The sequence below is a fragment of the Lissotriton vulgaris genome, chromosome 5, assembly GCF_964263255.1.
Source record: "Lissotriton vulgaris chromosome 5, aLisVul1.2, whole genome shotgun sequence".
Classification (NCBI taxonomy): domain Eukaryota; kingdom Metazoa; phylum Chordata; class Amphibia; order Caudata; family Salamandridae; genus Lissotriton; species Lissotriton vulgaris.
The window spans coordinates 1,543,507,439-1,543,525,363 of record NC_141693.1 but is presented as its reverse complement, the minus strand read 5'-3'; the positions used below and the strand labels follow the sequence as shown (position 1 = coordinate 1,543,525,363).

Below are 17,925 nucleotides of genomic sequence, written 5' to 3'. Positions count from 1 at the left end.
AAGACAGAGTGGGTCGAAAAGGGGCCAGATTGATTTTATTCACACCCAAATCACATCAGTGCCACTACACAGAGTTTACCAGTGAAGCACTACTTTTGTTTTCTTGTCTTTCTCTAAACAGCATTGTTTTCCCCAGGTGGGGAAGTGCACCATTTCTGGATGTACTGCAATACCACCTTGATGGGCGGACTGGAAAATAAAATGCATACCACTGCTATGTATTCACAAATGTGGTCTTTTTAAACCATATTGCTTTTGTTTTGTAAGGATATATTCAATGGGCATTGAAGCAGGTCCGTTCCTGCCCTGTAGTCATGGCCTTAACTTTTCACGCAAAAGCACTCATTCATTTCTGAATAAGTGCTAAAGCGTCAAGGTAACCATGTTGTTCCTGCTTACATTTCACATGCTTTAATTAATCTTACATTCCTTATGAGTGTTTGCTTTTTCCAGAATGTTGTCACTTTTTTTTAGGCAGCATATTGCTCTTGTCTAGTGTGTAATTTGAAATGAGTCGCCTCTAGGTGTTAGTAGCGGGGCACAATTGGGTTGTAGTTGCAGTGCGAGTTTCTCTCAGTGGGGTAGTATGGTGTTCAGTGGAGAGAGGATGTGGCACTATGGTCAGAGCTGCCGAATTTGGAACTGGGGAGCCAGGTTCAGCCTTTATAACCAGTCCACCAGACCAATCTCCCTGAGGGAGCACATTTCCATGCTAGACCTTGGAAGGACCCTCACAACCTTAGAAGCCCTGGTGTCTTAGTACCAGCAGGTGAACCCTAGCAGTGGCAAGTGTGGGTTAACCTTGAAGGCCTGTCTACCACAATCCCTATTGAAGCCCTCCGCAAGTCTTTTGGACAGGCCTACGAAGCAGCACACCCTACAGCAACAGTGACTCTGTTATTGAGGTCACAGGACCCTTGAGCAGGGAGGCTCTAGGGCGGTGCAAACGGTGAGATCGCATTGAGCGCTGACTTTGGGTCATGTTTGCGAATATATTATGTTTCTAAAAGCACTTGCTGCCTCCTTCCTGGTCTCCAGGAATTTTCGGCAACAACAAAAATGTCATGAAACTCCGGTGATCAATAATATACATCTTTGTGAGACCTGCACCTAGCTTTTCCATCTCATGAGACAAATGTAATCCATTTAACAGTTTTAAAATATATGGACTCATTTCATTTGTATATTTATCTTTTTGTCCATGTTACTGATATCCACGTTAGGTCTCTTCAGGGATGCCAAATAAGATCAATAGTCCTGGGATGTCACTTTCTATGATGTCACTTCTTGTGATGTTACCAAGAGCGGCTCCTTTACTAGGGCGGAGGAGCGACGCCCCACTACTTTCTCGCAAAAGCAGAAACACAAAATGCGAAAACGAGCACTGCAAGAAAGCAGAAGTGTTCCGTTGGGGGCGGGCGGGTCTGTTTTAGGGCAGGAGAGGATTCCCTTGCCAACTGCTAAGGACGCTGACTGTTCGGCCAAACCAGTCATGCGCACTCTGGCCTTTCTCTATGTAGGCTGCAATGCAGCCTACATGGGGAAAATGGCCTCCCATAGGCGCCTGGCTGGTCGGCGTCCTGATCAATCACAACGCTGCCATTGCAGCATTATAATTGGCTTAGGGGAGGGGAGGGAGGCTGCCTGCTTCCTGTTCTCCACCCCCCCTTCCGAACTCCCGCGAGATCCTCCACCCGCGAGTCATGCCGGCTGCGACTGGAAGATATATGCAAATTAGAGGGGCCTCACATCTTCTCTTTCGCCCGGGGCCCCAGGAGTTCTAGGACCGGCCCTGACACCAGCATGTGCTTTTAGCCAGTGTTTGGGGAGCGCCGTGTGTGTTGCCTGAAGGGCGCTTCCCCCTTCACTGATTCATGCCATCAAAAGAAGAAAAGGGAAAAGTGTGTGAGGAGCACTTCACGATTGCAGGAGGCCTCGAGTATTATTGGGCACATTTTCACCAGCCGCACACTGCCTTGGCCCGAGCGTGAGGCTGAGCCCGGCCGCTTTCACAACCACCGAAGGATATCACCAGGTGTTGCCTAGCGACCTGCAGAAGCCTGTGGCGTGGGAGAGGAAAGATGTGGCCCACCCAGCAGGATGCCGCTCCCCTGTTACCCTCAATGAAAGAGAGGGTACTCATGAGGTCATGCTGGGTTCATCGGCCCGAGGTAAATCCTTTGGACGGCGCAAGAAGGGCCCCACGTCAGCAGTGGGTGGGGCCCTGCCCTTGAAGGGAAACTGCACTGCAGACTCCCTGAGTTGTAGGCAGCCCGAAGAGGAAATGGGAGAGGTTTGTCCCACTGTGGGCTGCGCCGGGAGGTCGCCGGCAGTGTGGGGTCATTTGAAGCTCGTTGGGGGCTCGGGGACAGTGAACGCACTGGCAGCAGAGAGCGGAAGAGTACGGGTGAGTCTTCAACACCGCATGCTGCTACGAGGAGGGGACCCAGCGATGTCTCCTCACCAGCCAAGGCAGTGTTCTCCTGCAGCAGCTGCCTCTGTGCAATTGTGGGCAGCTGCACTTTTTAAAGTTACCCTCACGGGGGACCAAGTGAGGTCTCCCGCCCCCTTTACCTGGGCAGCTACATGTGCGGAGGCATACCTATGGGGGCATTGACTGGAGGATGCCACTCAGGTACACCTCAATGGAGGCCCATCCCCCTCGGAAACATGCTACAGTAATTGTAGTAAAAGGGGAGGTGGCCCAGTAACCACCAAGTAGGGAACAGGAGCACCAAAATTGCTTGTATTAGGAGCGCAAAGACTTCTCCTTGTGTGGTTATGACATGACTTGCATAATATGTACAATGAAAGTGATCTTGGGCCTCATATGTTTTGCCTGGTGAACAAAGTGACTTAGGTTTTAGGACATGTACAATCTAGAACTATTTAGTTAACCTATTGCATTAAATGGAATGTTTATGACAATTGCCTTATGGCAAAGTGATTTATGATCTATGTGACGTCATGACAAGCGCCTAATGGCACAGTGATTTATGTAATTGTGTTCTAATGTGTTTTATATATAATACAAGTGAGATTTTTATATACCACTGAGCGGAGTCTCTTTTTGTGGTGTGCCTAGGATGTCACTGGTGTGTATGTGTTTTGCGCAAATGCTTTACACATTGCCTCTGGGATAGGTCTGACTGCTCTGCCAAGCTACCAAGGGGATGAGCAGGGGTTATCTTAGGTATGTAACTCCCTTGCCTGACTAGAGTGGTTGTTTTTTTCTGGCATAGGTGCATACGCTAGCCAACCAGAAACCCCATTTCTAACATTGGTTATCAGCGATGAGGATAGGACTTGCGTTTGCGTAGTTCCACAGTGGCTCATGGTTGCACTGCAAACTCTGCACTTAGAACACTGACTGACCACATAGTGTTTTCTTGCTCTTCTGTTTTTTTGCGACACCCCTAGAATGTCAGTCATGTCTGACCTGGGTGATCCAGCAGTTGTTGTGGCAGAAAGTGCTTGAAATATTGATAAGTTATAGTATTACACTGCAATTAACGTAAAGCAGTTCAGACGATCTTGGTTGTTATGTGAGAAGGTCCGCCATGAGGATGAAACTGCGGGAGACATTTTGTGCCTGGCGGACAGCCAAAAACCGCAGGATGGGGAATGATGACGAGGAACTGGGAGAAGGAAACCAGTAAGGGGGTTTAGCAGCCCTGGATCTGCCTGTGAGGGTAAGGCCTGGCAGCAATGTATACTCTAGAAGTGTCTTCCCACTACTGAGCTGGTGGACAGGCAGAGGGCCAGGGATCAGGAGTGGGAGCTAGCAAAACACAAATTAAAGAGAGAAGAAAAGAAAAGGAAATGATTCTGGTTCATGAGGCGAGAATGAGAGAGCTTGTCAGGAGCTTGAGAGGCTGAGCCATGAGTGTCTTAGCCAAGCAAAAGGGTATGTGTGTTGCACAGGAATTGACCTTGGCTGTGCTGAAGGGGGAAGCCATGAGTGTGGTGGCCAGCTCTGATGGTGGCAGCAAAAATGTGTCATCTAGTACTGAGACAGAAGTACGTACACCCAGAGATTTGGGACCTGACTTGACGGAGGGGATTGACATACACCAGGGGATTCAAGGATATGAGGTTGCTCCAGTGGTGCGCAGTGTTGCTGAGGTGGATTTGGAAACTGGCACTGGGGTTCATGGTCCCAATAGTGGGAGGGACACTCTACTGGCTCTAGTTAGATACAGGGAGAGGTTTTCCCCCATGGTAGAAGTCCTGCTACGTGTGTGTGGAGACCACCCCGAAGAATGTGGTTTGAGTGACAGCTGACAGCTCTAGCTCAGCGGCTACAATGTAACAATCTATTCCAGACACTGTGCACGATTCATTATACACAAGACTGACCAACACCTTGCTTTATGTTCGCTTGTTTCCTAATTGATTCTCCCCAGTGCGCAGGTGCCCAACCTGCGTCTTCGTTGTTGCAGAATTATCACGGGTGCCATCCCCGCCTAATTGAACCTAAGCGGCTGCCCTGCATACCAGCGTTGCTTTTAATCCAGAGGGAGCCTACCCCTCATTGCGGCCGGACAAACACGGATATCGCCACCGCGGCCCTCCTGGTTGTGGGCGGGGCCTGCGACAGAAGCGGAAGTGCGGCCTAACAGGAAGAAGCCCCGGGAAGGAGAAGCCGTGTAGAGCTCCGCACGCACCATTTTCAAAAGTCCTGGTCTCGGGACCGGGTGAAGATGCGCCCTCTTCTGACGCCTGAGGTCGCATGGCGGGGCTCCCAGGAGTGAGGGGAGCCCTGGAGGTGGAGTCCTACGCTGTCCCCGGAGAGGGGACGGCCCGCCGTGACACAAGGACCGGACGCCCGGAGCCTGGTAAGAAGGGGGCTCGGGGCTGTCCCTGGTTGTTCTTAGAGCGGCCCCACATGATAGCGGACCGCTCCAATGGTGTGGCCATAATTGTTTCAAGGGCCCCGTAACCCCCCTTACTTCCCCGGCACCATAGCGGTATCAGTTTACTGAGCGGCCCCGAATGGCAGCGGGCCGTCCCACGTTCCCAAAGCCCAGATGGCTCTAACAAGGCCCACAGTTATTTTAGAGTCCCCATGAGGAACTTGGGACACATTATTTCCAGAGCCAGATGGCTCCAGCTCTTGGGCATATCTTTATTCAGAGCCAAGAGGGCTCCAAGGCGCACAGTATGATTCCCGAGCCTAGAGGGCTCCAAACCTGTGGCGCAGTTCTGTCCTAAAGGGCCAGTGAGGGCCCATGTCGCAGTTTGCTTCACAGCTGCCCAGCAAGTAGTGGACAGCTGCACCGTTTAGGTTTTCTCCTAGGGACATGTCTTTGGACTCAGGAGTGAGTTGCACTCCTTTGCCCCTACTTTGGCCTTCCCCAGCTGCTCAGCACTTAGTGCCAGCTGCAGCGTTTAGGCTAACCCTGGGCGTAGTTCGCGTAGCCGCACTCCGCGAAGCTACGCGAAGATGCACTTGCACTCCGCAAACTACGCATAGCTCCGCGAGCATGCGTAGTAGCTTGCTTGACCCGTTCGCGAGCCATTTTTCGTCTTCGGGAGCGCCGTGGAACTCTGGAACCTGCTCGACACCACATCTCCAGACGCCGCCTTCCTCACGGAAACATGGATGAACGCCTCCTCAGCGCCCGACATCGCCATCGCCATCCCGGACGGATACAAGATCACCCGGAGAGACCGCGTCAACGAGACAGGAGGAGGCATCGCCATCGTCCACAAGAACACCATCCGCATCACGACCAACTCATACGACACCATCACAGCCGCTTAACATCTTCACTTCCAGATACACACCGACCCCAAGACCACACTCAGAGGCACCCTCATCTACAGACCCCCAGTCATCAACCCGCACGCCCTCGCCTCCGCTGACTACATCCTCCTAGGGGACCTCAACTTCCACCTGGAGAACAACAACGACAACACCACCACCACCCTGCTGGACAACCTCGCCAATCTCGGACTCATGCAACTGGTGAACACCCCCACCCACTACGCCGGACACACGCTTGACCCAGTCTTCTCCTCCAGCAAGTACATCTCCTTCAGCCACTCCACCGGACTCCACTGGACAGACCACAGCTGCGTCCACTTCAGCTTCAAAAAGACCACGACTCACCACCACCCGCAACAGGTTCCCCGCAGGAACTGGAACAAGATCACCACCGACCAGCTCACCACTTCACTGAGCCAGAACCCTCCCGCCAGCTCAACGGACCCCAACCAAGCAGCCAACAACCTCACACAGTGGATCACCAATTGCGCTCGCCCAACCAGCCTCGACCACTCGCAGTCCGGCTTCCTCGCCAGCCACAGCACCGAGACCGCCCTCATCGCAGCCACTGACGACATCCGAGCCCTGCTCGACAACTGGGAAACAGCGGCCCACGTCCTCCTGGACCTCTCTGCAGCATTCGATACGGTCTGCCACCGCACCCTAGTGCAGCGCCTCAGCAACATCAGAATCCAAGAGAAGGCACTGGAGTGGATCATCTCGTTCCTCACCGGAAGAACCCAGAGAGTCCGCCTCCCCCATACAGATCCAAGGCCACCGAAGTCATACGCGGCGTACCACAAGGATCATCACTCGGCCCCACCCTCTTCAACCTCTACATGAGCGCCCTCGCAGCCATCGTACGCCAACACAACCTCAACATCATCTCCTACGCCGACGACACCCAGCTGATCCTCTCCCTCACAAACGACCCAGGAACCGCCAGAACCAACCTACACGAAGGGATGAAAGACGTAGTCGAGTGGATGAGGAACAGCTGCCTGAAACTGAACTCAGACAAGACTGAAGTCCTCATCCATGGATCATCACCCTCCGCCTGGGACGACTCCTGGTGGCCCCCTGCCCTGGGCAGCGCACCCAAACCAACGGACCACACACGCAACCTTGGCTTCATCCTGGACTCCTCCCTCTCGAGGACCAGACAAGTCAACGCCGTCTCATCATCATGCTTCAACATCCTACGCATGCTCTGAAAGATCTTCCGATGGCTTGCCACCGAAACCAGGAAGACGGTCACACAGGCACTCGTCACCAGCCGACTGGACTACGGAAACACCCTCTATACCGGAACCACAGCCAAACTCCAGAAAAGACTCTAACACATCCAGAATGCCTCCGCACGACTCATCTTGGACATCCCCCGACACAGCCACATCTCCGGACACCTGAGAGACCTTCACTGGCTCCCCGTCAGCAAGAGAATCACGTTCCAACTCCTCACCCACGCACACAAGGCCCTCCACGACCTGGGCCCCAGGTACCTCAACAACCGCCTGACCTTCTACACTCCCACCCGCCAGCTACGATCGACCAGCCACGCCCTCGCCGCCGTGCCACGCATCCGAAGATCCACCATGGGAGGAAGATCCTTCTCCTACCTGGCAGCCAAGACTTGGAACTCCCTCCCCATCCACCTCCGCCTGACCCAAGACCACCTCTGCTTCAGGAAGCAACTCAAGACATGGCTGTTCGAGCAGTAGCGGACCCCCCTCCCCCAAGCGCCTTGAGACCCTTTGGGTGAGTAGCGCGCTATACAAATATCCTGATTGATTGATTGATTGATTGCCTGCATGCTCGGGATTTGTAGCCAGCGAAGTTACCCATGAGGTTTGTCCCGCCCGCTCACGTCCCCTTATTTCCGGTCACTACTAACGTGTTCGTGAGTTATTCTGTGCCAGATTGCAGTTTCTGCGTGTTCGGCAACTCGATCTTACCGACAAGCATCCTCGCGCACGCGAAAATGCTATTGAGCGCGCGAGAACTACGCTACGCAGCAGTTTGCGGAGTATTCAACATCTTCGCGTTCTCCGCGGAGCGCGGAGTTGCCGAAACTCCGCAAACTCCGCGAACGGAGCGTAGTTCTTCGCCCAGGGTTAGTTTAGGCCCTGTTCTTGTCCTCAGCTGCCCAGCAAGTAGTGGGCAGCTGCCACGTTTAGGTATTGGCGCAGTGGCGCAACCAGGACCTTATTGTGATCTATGTGCTTATGCTTTGGTTGTTAGCAAATGTACTGCGTGTGGTATGTTTTGTTCACCCTGTGTTTGATGCCTCTAGATATGATGTATGCATAGGAGGTTGTGTTACCTGTTTAGGTATGTTAGGGAGATTGTACTTCCCTGTGTGATTTACGCCCCTAGTGTAAGGTTTTACTTAGGTGGTGAGGGTCTAACGTAGTTAGACTGATGGGATACTGTGTATGATGGATTTCATGGGACAGACGGTTGCAAGTGCAGTAATTATCAGTGTTTACTGACTGTACGTTCTATCACCTATTTCTACTTGTATGTTTTAGTTCACCTTTACCAAGTTCACTTTGTGATGATACTGAAAGTGGTCCATGTGGCCTGTCAGGTGTACATAGTCCCTTGTAAATATTGCCCAGTGCCAGTTGGCACAGTGTACATAATGTGATTACTATTCTAATGTGTTGTGAGAATACAAAGGCTATTTTTGATATAACCTTGTGTGGAGTTCCTTTTGTGGGGGGCCTGGGATGCTGTTGCTGGTGGGTGCGTGCGCAAATGCTTAACTTACAATGCCTCCGGGATAAGCCTTGACTGCTCTCGCCACGCTACCTAGAGGGTGAGCGTGGGTTATCTTGGTAATTAGCACTGCAGACCCACTGACACTAAAAGTTCCAAAATCTTTATTGCTTGATTAATTATAATCATACAGTATAGAATCATCAGTTATACCGCCATAAAAAAACTGTTTCTCATTTCCAAAGACCAAAAATAATGTGGGCAAATATAATTTCTCTATATTTCAAATCTACAATTCTTTACTTTTCATAAAAATAACATGTTGTACTCCATAAAATCATAGATTTTGCCACTAGCTTGAAGCTGTAGGAAAGGAACCAATGGATGCGTTAGAATATTTGACAAATTCATGAGCTCCTCTTCAGAGTGATTTTTTACGACTGTCTCTTTTTTGCCAAGTAGATGTTGAGGTTTTTGCCTAGTCTGCATTTAGGATTTCCCTAGTATGTGTTTATGTTTTTGTCAAGTACGCGCTTGTTCTTAAGCCAGCGAGGCATGAACTTTACAGATCGTAGCTATTTTAAGGATGGTGCTCATAGAGCAATTCAAGTTTTTAAAGTGTTCCCTTTGAAGTTTTTCAAGAATATCTCAAATGCCAAAGGAATTAATTACTAACAGGATGTGTCCAAACAGCATTGCTTTTCAACATGTGTAAATCAACACTGGAGCAGACAAGAACTCTAACTATAATGTGCCCCTTTTTACACAATTGTTATGATTAGAGTCTACTGAATTGACACATTTACGGAAATATGTGTTTTGGGCACACGATACGAAAGCCAGATTAACATTTTGGAGTTGGTAAAGTTTATACCTGCACTTGTTTTCAATTGATAAGCAGTATTAGAAGTTACCAGGAATCCTATTGGTTCATCACACAAACTGAACATGTTTTCGCCTTCTAAATGGGGTATTTTAAATCTATATTGCAGAATTTACTATGCTTATTTGGAGATCGTGTTCAAATGCCTTTTATCAGCTCTGTGTGCCCCATCCTTAACTATCTGAAGTATTCTTCTCATCATTGATGTTATCTACCTTACACAATGCATGATAGTGATGTGGTATTGATGTCTGCTCCTCCAGATGCTTACGCCCTTGGTTTTTCTGAGGACGAAGAAGTGGACAGCAGCAATGGACAAAGGCAAGAATCCACATCAGAAGATGAAGATGAAAGTGATAGTGATAGTGGTGGAAGACCCACAAATCAGGGAAGAAAACAGACGGTATGTGTTTGTGGTCAGCTGTGGTGACCCAATATCCTTCTGCCACTTCAGTGTCAAGGTAACAGAAAAGTCAAATGTTTACTAAGGGAGTTGTGCTGACTAGAAAGTTAGGAACTTAGCAGAGACAAAGCATTCCATAACACTACCACTCCAGCCAGTGCTTTCACTTTAAAAATATGGTACTTCATTTAGTGCACAGGTAAATGCTCTGCATGAAAGCATAAATGTGCATAATAATAGGTTTTTCCAATAAACCAACCCTTCCTACTTTGCGTTTCACAAGAAATAAGCCAGGCAAGTAAAAAGTTAGTTCCTTCCTTCCTGAAATGCTGATCACCAGCAGGCACAAAAAGACAAACACGAAGTGGGGCTTTAATTCCAAATACCTAAACAACTGCATGCAACATCACTGGCTACCCCGCCAAACACTACCAGTTCAAGGAGGAGAACCAAGCAAGCTCCAGGTCTTGTCCTGGGCAACTGGGGCACACACTGAGATTGTCAGTGATGAAGAGGGTCTCAACCGTTGTTCCTTTAGGACTTATCCTTTCACTGGGTCTTGTAGTGATGGTGTACAGATGGTTCCTTGGCTCTTCAGCACTTTGCTGAGCTGGGATAATCTTTTCTGGACCACTTTTCTAGTATAGTTCCTGTTTTGGGTAGGCGATTTTAACTGCTCCATATGCCCAATAAGCTCAAAGGGGGTGTGTGGTTTAGAGGGAGAAGACAATGGGGCGATATTCCACCACTTCTGCCACACAAAGTTTGGGGATCTAATGAATAACATAATGGGAGATTACTCCCTGGCCTTCATCAATGAGCTTTGCAACCCACCTAAAACATTCAGCCCAACCTTTAATGGTAGAGGGGCAAAATCAATTATAGATTTTGCACTTTTTTCATCCCGCTATGCTGCCCTTGTAACTAACTGGGAGACTGTTACTACAGCTATGAGTGATCATTATCCTATTTCTGTCACTTATAATTTCGACTCTAGTAAGCGAGTTCAATCCAATAAAACTCATTATGACCTGAACCCGATCCTTGGGCAAAAAAATGGGTTTTCCATTAAATGGGAGAAAGTAATCCCAGAAAACTTTATAAAAAGTCTCACAACTACTACCCTTAATGACATTAATATCTGTCTCTCCTTAGAAGAAGATCCAACCTCTGTCCTTAGATCCTTTATTAAAATCTGTTTCCGCATTAAAGAGCTTTTGGTGAGAATCCCTCGTAATACCATTAAGGGTTCCCCGGGATGGTTTGATGGAAATTGTACAATGGCACTTTCTGCACTCAAAAAAACCCTACAGTCCAGTTCATCCACTAGAACAACGATTCAAATTGCAAGACGTAGATACTGCGCTGCTCTCACCAACAGAAAAAAAGATCTTAAGGCTAAAGCCTGGTCCACTTTGCATTTGGCGTCCGAACAAAAGGACAATGTTGTCTTTTGGAAGGCCGTAAATGCACCGTTTTATCAAGAGCGGCTGGGCCCCCGCATAGACAATGCAATTTCAGCTCAGGAATGGGTGAAACATTTTCAGGCTCTTTATAGTATTCCCGCTTCCTTAGAAGATTCCCTTCATTTAAGACCTATAACAGAAAATTCAGGCATTTCCTTCCCAAAAGATATTCACTTTGAAATGGAAGAGGTTCAAAAAGCTTTAAGGGAAAGCCCAGCGGCTAAAGCTCCCGGACCCGATTGTGTTCCAATTGACGTTTTTAAAAATCTTCCTGATCTCTGGGTCCCAATACTTACAAAAGAATTAAATTCTTCAAATCAAATTGGTTTTATGAAGACTTGGCAAGAGGCAGTCCTGGTTCCCATATATAAAAAGGGGGATAGGAATGATCCTGTCTGCTATCGGCCTATTTCGCTCTTAGACGGTTTAATGAAAATGGCGGGCAGGATCATTCTTGCTCGAATACAGGAATGGCTCGAGGACAACGATGTTCTATCCCCATTACAATATGGATTTAGGCGAGGGTGGGGGACGATAGAACAAGGTCTAAATCTTGCCCTCATTACCTAAAAATATATACATGCCAAAAAGAACAATCTATATGTAACATACGTAGACTTTAGTACTGCGTTTGACTGCGTAAGGCATGATATTTTGTGGCAAACCTTAACGGACATTGGGTTAGATAACAACATACTTATTTTTATCAAAGAACTTTATTCCGTGGCTGGCGCACGCGTAAGATATGGCAAAAAAGGGGTATGTTCAGATTGCTTCCCCATTCATAGAGGAGTAAGACAGGGGTGCATTCTTGCACCCCTGCTTTTTAATCTATACATAAACGATGTGGGTTCTTTTCTCACACGACACTACTCGATTACCCAGTAATTAAGGGAAAACCAATACCCATACTCCTCTATGCCAATGACGCGGCGATTTTATCACAGACAAAGAGGGGATTACAAAAGGCGGTAGAAACATTTTCATATTATATGAGCGAAAGGGGGCCACATATAAACGTTTCTAAGACCTTTACTATGTCATGCAGTCCAAGGAAAGTTAGAGTACCTTGTAATATCATCTTAGAAGATAGACGTGTCGAGTTAGCGGACACATTTTGTTATCTAGGTGTGCACTTTGATAGACAAGGCACTTGGAAACCCGCAGTAAACCTGAGAGCCCTAGCTTTTAACAAAGCAACTGGAGCACTCCTAAACTTTGCCAAAAAGATAGGGTCAAGGCCACCTAGGGAGCTTCTCCAAGTTTTTAAAGCAAAATGCGTCTCAATAGGAACCTATGGAGTAGGTTTATGGGGACTACAGCCTGTGGAAGCAATTCAACGCATGGAGTATAAATTACTACGATACCTCTTGGCAATGCCAAACAGAACATCTACATACGTGCTCCACGCCGAGCTTGCCATACAACACATCTCGGATATCATAAAGGTGGCACCGATCCTACTTTGGCATAACATCTGGACTAACCCTGCCACAGCACTAAACAGAACTATAATAGAGGACTGCTTGCTGTGTGAAGGGGTAAAAAACATTACATGGTTCACTTATATAAAGAATATTGTATCCGAAATTGGTCATCCAGAATATTTCTCAAATCCAAACACAATGGACTTTGTCTCACGATCTGCGTTAAAAAAAACTCTGCTGGAACACCTCGAAATGAAAAGATGGAATAAAGAGAGGTCCAAGATATCAGTTATCAATCATGATGATGTTACATTGCACAGAAACATTCAGCTGTATCTTTTAGTAGACCAACCCTTCTTCTTCCGTAGGCTTTTAACATGCTTTCAACTGGAAACGTTTTATAGATTAATAACTCTCCCAAGGTGTAATGATTGGTCTAAAGAAAAAATAACCTGTCCATGTGATGAGGTGTCAACCCAATCAAACATTCATTGTACCCTCTACTGTACTTTCTACTCATATCCAAGGCGACAAATCTTAAGACCTCTTCTGTTATCCTGGGGAGTAAGAAACTCAAGAGAGGCATATAATAAACTAAGGACATTGGAAGATTATTACACCATTAATACTATAACCATGTATCTGAGAGCAATATGGAGATTGAGAAGGTCCATCATAATTGATTAATCGTTGCTCCCATGATGAATTAATTTTTAACTTTTTTTAACTTAAATGCTCCCACTGAACCTTTTTGTCTATTTTCTAGGAACCTTTTAGACCGAATTTTAATATTGGTTTTCTGTTTTTAATCAAAAAATGTACTTATGATGAATTTTAATGATTGTGATCGTATTGCATATGCTTTTATGATTTGTTTTTACACTTCGAATAAAGCTTTTTGAACTTGAACTAGTATAGTTCAGGACCCCAGTTTCCAGGCACCGTCCCTAGTCACTTGGCAGCTGGTCGGATGACTCTACATTGTTTGTAGTCCTATTTAGGCATTTTATGAAGAGTGAGCTCAATAGGCGTTTCTCTCCTGCCCCGTTTGTTCAGCAACAATTACTTTGTAACACATCGCTTTGCTACATTGTTTCATGTCGCATGTAAGATTTGTTTACAGACTTTTCCATTACCCCCTCATGGGTCCTCCTCGTCCCAGTCCTTACTATGTGACGCAATCCTGCCTCACAACAGTCAATTAGCACGTTAGTGTCTCTTTTATTTCTCATATTAAAGCCCCTCCCATCCACCGCCATGCCTGTTGTTTTTACTGTCCGAGATGGCTGCCGGAGCGTTGGTGTTTACTGTGCCGTGTTTTCTTTCCTGCTGCTGCCAGTCGCTCTTGGGTTCTAGGGTGCGGTAAGGTTTTGTTTTTTTCCATTTGCATACATCACCTATGGTCATGCCGCTCAGTTGCACCTGATTTGCTCTCATCTCTGAGGTTATGCAGGGTCGAATTGGTTTGAACTTGGATTCCTGAGGGACTGAGTGTGCCGGCATCCCTCGCGGGCTGAATCCTGGGATATACTTCGTGCTGTAGACTTAATGTGTGCATGCTGACCTTACTAGTGTTCTGGTCAGTTGCGTACCTGCTCCGTTGCCCGAACGAACTCCCTGCGCATGTGCATGGCTGAGGTGGGGAGCTTTCATTCGTGTTCTGGCTTCGGGTCGTTCTGGTGCTGAGGTTTTCTAGCAGCTTCTGGCTCCCAGGGCCGTGTTTTTTACGTTTCGCCTGGCGTCCACTGCGCAGCAGTGTTCGCGCAGGAGAAATCTTATGTTTTGCACTACGGGGCTTTGTCCCGCCTCTCTCTTCCATTGGCTAGCTCCATAAATGGAGGCTAGCCATTGGAAGAGAGATCTGTCCGTAATTGTCGGAGCAGATTCGTGGGCGTTCCGGCGATTTTTTCGCTCTCCGCCCCTTTGTGAACGCCATTGCGGCGGTGGGCAGATGTTTTTTTTTTATTTTTAAAAGGTTTGTTTTGGTCATTTCTTAGAAGATGGCGCCCGGGCAGTAGCTTACTTGAGAAGCTCCGCCGTGCCATCTTGTTTAAGTTTTTGTTGAAATTCACTGAGCTTGTTATGTTTGTTTTCGTGACGCTCTTGTTTTCTGTCCCAACCCACCCTGGTGACACTAGGAATCTGTGTGCAGTGGGCTATCACTATCCCTGGCAGAGCTTGCACTGCTGTGTTTAGTAGGTGTCACTCGAAGGCAGCGGGAGAAGGTGCAACAGACAGACATCCACATTCATCGCCTGCTCGGGAGTTTAGCTGTGCAAGGATGGGCCCGCCCGCCTGATTCACCTTGCGCTGAATGGAAGGCATGCCTGCTCCCTGCCCCCACGCCCCTCCCCCTCCCGCACAGCTCGAGACTTACAAGACAGCAGAGTCCGGAGCCGCTGGAAGCGGATCTGATGGGAAGGGCTGGCCTGGGAAGGGCCCAGAAGCTCGGGAGCCTCGTCCAGGACTGGGAGACGGCGAGAGCCGACCCGGGAGAGCTTAGCCAGCTCTGGGCAGGGATGAAGAGATAACTGCACCCAACAACGTGCTCACTGAAGTACTGACTCGGGGAGCTGTGCTGAGCGTAGACTGAGTGTGACACCCAGGCTGGAGGAATGCCTGACACCGGCCGCTAGGCTCCAGGGCCCGAGAAATGACTGGACTCTTCCCTGGGATTCTCTTCCTCTGGGGACTGAGGACTGGACTCCTCCATCTGTCCTGATCAGGGAGGGTGGAAGTGATGCCCGGGCTCTGGGCTGGCACAGCCTGGGGCCCCCTGACTCGCCGGCCCGGCTCACAAGTGGGTATTGAGGGGCAGAGAGAGGCTTAGACCCCCCGCAGGGGTCCTCGCTGACGCTCGTGCGGGCTGCCCCCTCCAAGGAGAAACCATCAGGAGACACCAGGGATTACCTGGTGGCAGAGGAGATCAGTCTGATCCATGTGCGCCATGCCCCCTCGCCCTGCACCACGTCATTCTCCGACCCCCCCCTTACTTAATCCTTGTCTGCCTCTCTTTGCTCAGCTGTACTTCCTCCTCCTTCCTTTACCCCTCCTGCTGCACCCTGCCTCCTCCTCCTCTGAACCCTGCATTCCTTATCTCGTGTTTGGAAGATGAATAAAGAGGGGGGCACGGGGTGGAGGATGCTATGATGTGTGCTTTGCTTAGAGTTCAGTAGGGAACACGCGTTGCTGATGGGGTCCCGATGCGAGTGTGTGACTTGTGACGGTGAGTGGCCGTGGCCTGGGTCTGCCACGCTCCGGCAGTGAGTGTAGTGCTCACCCCTGTGTGTGTGATGAGTAGTCCCTCTCTGCCCAGTACTCAAGCACAGAGCTGGCACGTGCAACCAGCAGTAAAGGGCTGAACGGGTCCCTCAGGGTTAAACCAGAGAAGATCACAAATGGTTAACCCCTTAGTTGCTGGGTTCTGGGGCAGAGTTATCAATTCCAGCAAGATATACCAGGGTGCAGGGCCTGCTCCGAGCCAAGGTGACTTCCTGGGCGTATTATGATCATGATGCTTTACACAGTGGAACCTATAGTGGAACATAATGCGTATTGAGCAAATATCCCGTAGAGTTTGATGGACATGCTGTCGCTGTTCAGGTTGGTGTGCTCGAATGTGTCTTGCACCGCTGCTGTCTACGAGGAATGGAAGCTTGCACTGGTTGGTGCCCCTGTACACAGTAGGGTGCTTGTGCAGTGTGTATTTGCGTGTGGCATTGGGTGCACTTCTGTGCTTATGAGAAGTGAAGTTTGCTGTGGGGGATACCTGTGCACGGCGGATGCTTTCATCATTGCAGCCTTTGCCCAGCCGGTCCTGGTTTGATTGGACGTGTCTATTCTACCTGCATTGCCGGTGCCCGTTGAGTGTGTGTGTGGGAGTGAAAGAAAGAAGCTTGCACTGCTGTTCTTCTGCGTTGTACCTGTGACCTCTTGCCTGGCATTTTGTGCACTTTCCATCATCTGCGATGTGCGGAAGCTTGCAATATGTGTCTCCGCTGTGTAATAGAAGCTCGAACTGTTGCACAGTGCGCATTGGTTGCGTGTCGCGCACCCGCTGGAGTCTGCTCAGGCGCCGCACTGGGATGATGTACACGTGTGCGAGTCTTGCGCTGCCTCCGACTGCCTGTGCTGATGCTGAACTTCTTTTTGTGCGCAGGAAGCGGCCTCCTCTGCTGTCAGTGCCCTGTGGGTATTTTTGGAGCAAGACAAAGAGGGCGCAGCAGCAGGTGCTGTCTACAGATTCGGTATGGGTGTGGTTGGTGAGGGGTGGCGTGGGGGAGGGGGTAGTCAGTGCATCGCCACTCCCCATCCATATGCTGCATTGGCTGTCTCCCCACCAAGCTCCATTGTAAGTGTTCATTTTGTTGCACCTCTTAGGATCGCCTTCGGCTATGTAAATATGTGGCAAATAACATCAACTCTTCCTGCAACAAAATCTCTCTCTCTCACGCACTCAATACTCTCTCTCTCTCTCTTACGCACTCTCTCCTCTCTCTCTCTCTCGTGTTTTCAGATGTTGTCAACCTGCATGTGTCTTTCATGATGCTCTGATGTCCCTCGCCGTTAGTCACAGCCTGACCCACCCCCATCATTTCTATGACATCTTTTGTATCCAGGTTTGTCTACTGACAGCTGTACTTGTTGTTCGTCGTGACAAGCAGCCCATCTAGCACCATCTGTTTGTGTTAGAAGCATGCCCTGCCTGACCTTTGCTGCACCTGTTGGCCTAAATCGCACATATATCCTTGAGCTGTATCTGCAGGATGCTAAACCATACCTTTTCTGTGCTGCAGATGTTAGGAAACGTATGACATGCTATATTCTTGTGCGAATTTCGCGTTTCCACTTCCTTGCAAGACAACTACAGGTTAGCAGCACAAGGTATTCATATAGTTTCTTAATTCACGTGATACCACAGAGCATGCCGCCGATTAATTTATCTAATTTCACAGTTAACAGAGATTAGCTGACATACAGGTAACTCAGTATTTGGGGTTTGCACAAGATACTCACTCATGTAAAAAGAACGTTGCACACGCCTGGTTTTTTGTGGAGAGATGTTGGAATTCTTTCTTTTGAAACTTACAAAGGTTATCAACATTTTAGTGTGGAGAACTTTTTGTGTTCATCACTTCAGACAAATGTCCTGCTTTTCAGGCCCATATTAATTTCCTTATGATGCTGGAAGGCTCCTCTGTCTGCGTCCAATCAAAAGATAGCTCACCGGGTTAATCTGCCTGCTGCCAAGAATT

At 48.7% G+C, this 17,925-nt stretch overlaps 1 protein-coding gene across 3 annotated transcripts in view; it reads left to right on the top strand.

Annotated features, from left to right (window-relative positions):
- The window catches only part of LOC147712984 (uncharacterized), a 373,114-nt gene that overhangs the window by 120,612 nt on the left and 234,577 nt on the right, over positions 1-17,925 (top strand). For all 3 annotated transcript variants that reach the window (XR_015296034.1, XR_015296033.1, XM_086923605.1), the window contains exon 2: positions 9,638-9,777. Coding sequence is in view for 1 of the 3 variants with exons in the window: in XM_086923605.1 (XP_086779731.1) it covers positions 9,638-9,777 (140 nt within the window). In the remaining 2 variants the exon portion in view is untranslated. The remainder of the gene's footprint in view (positions 1-9,637; positions 9,778-17,925) is intronic.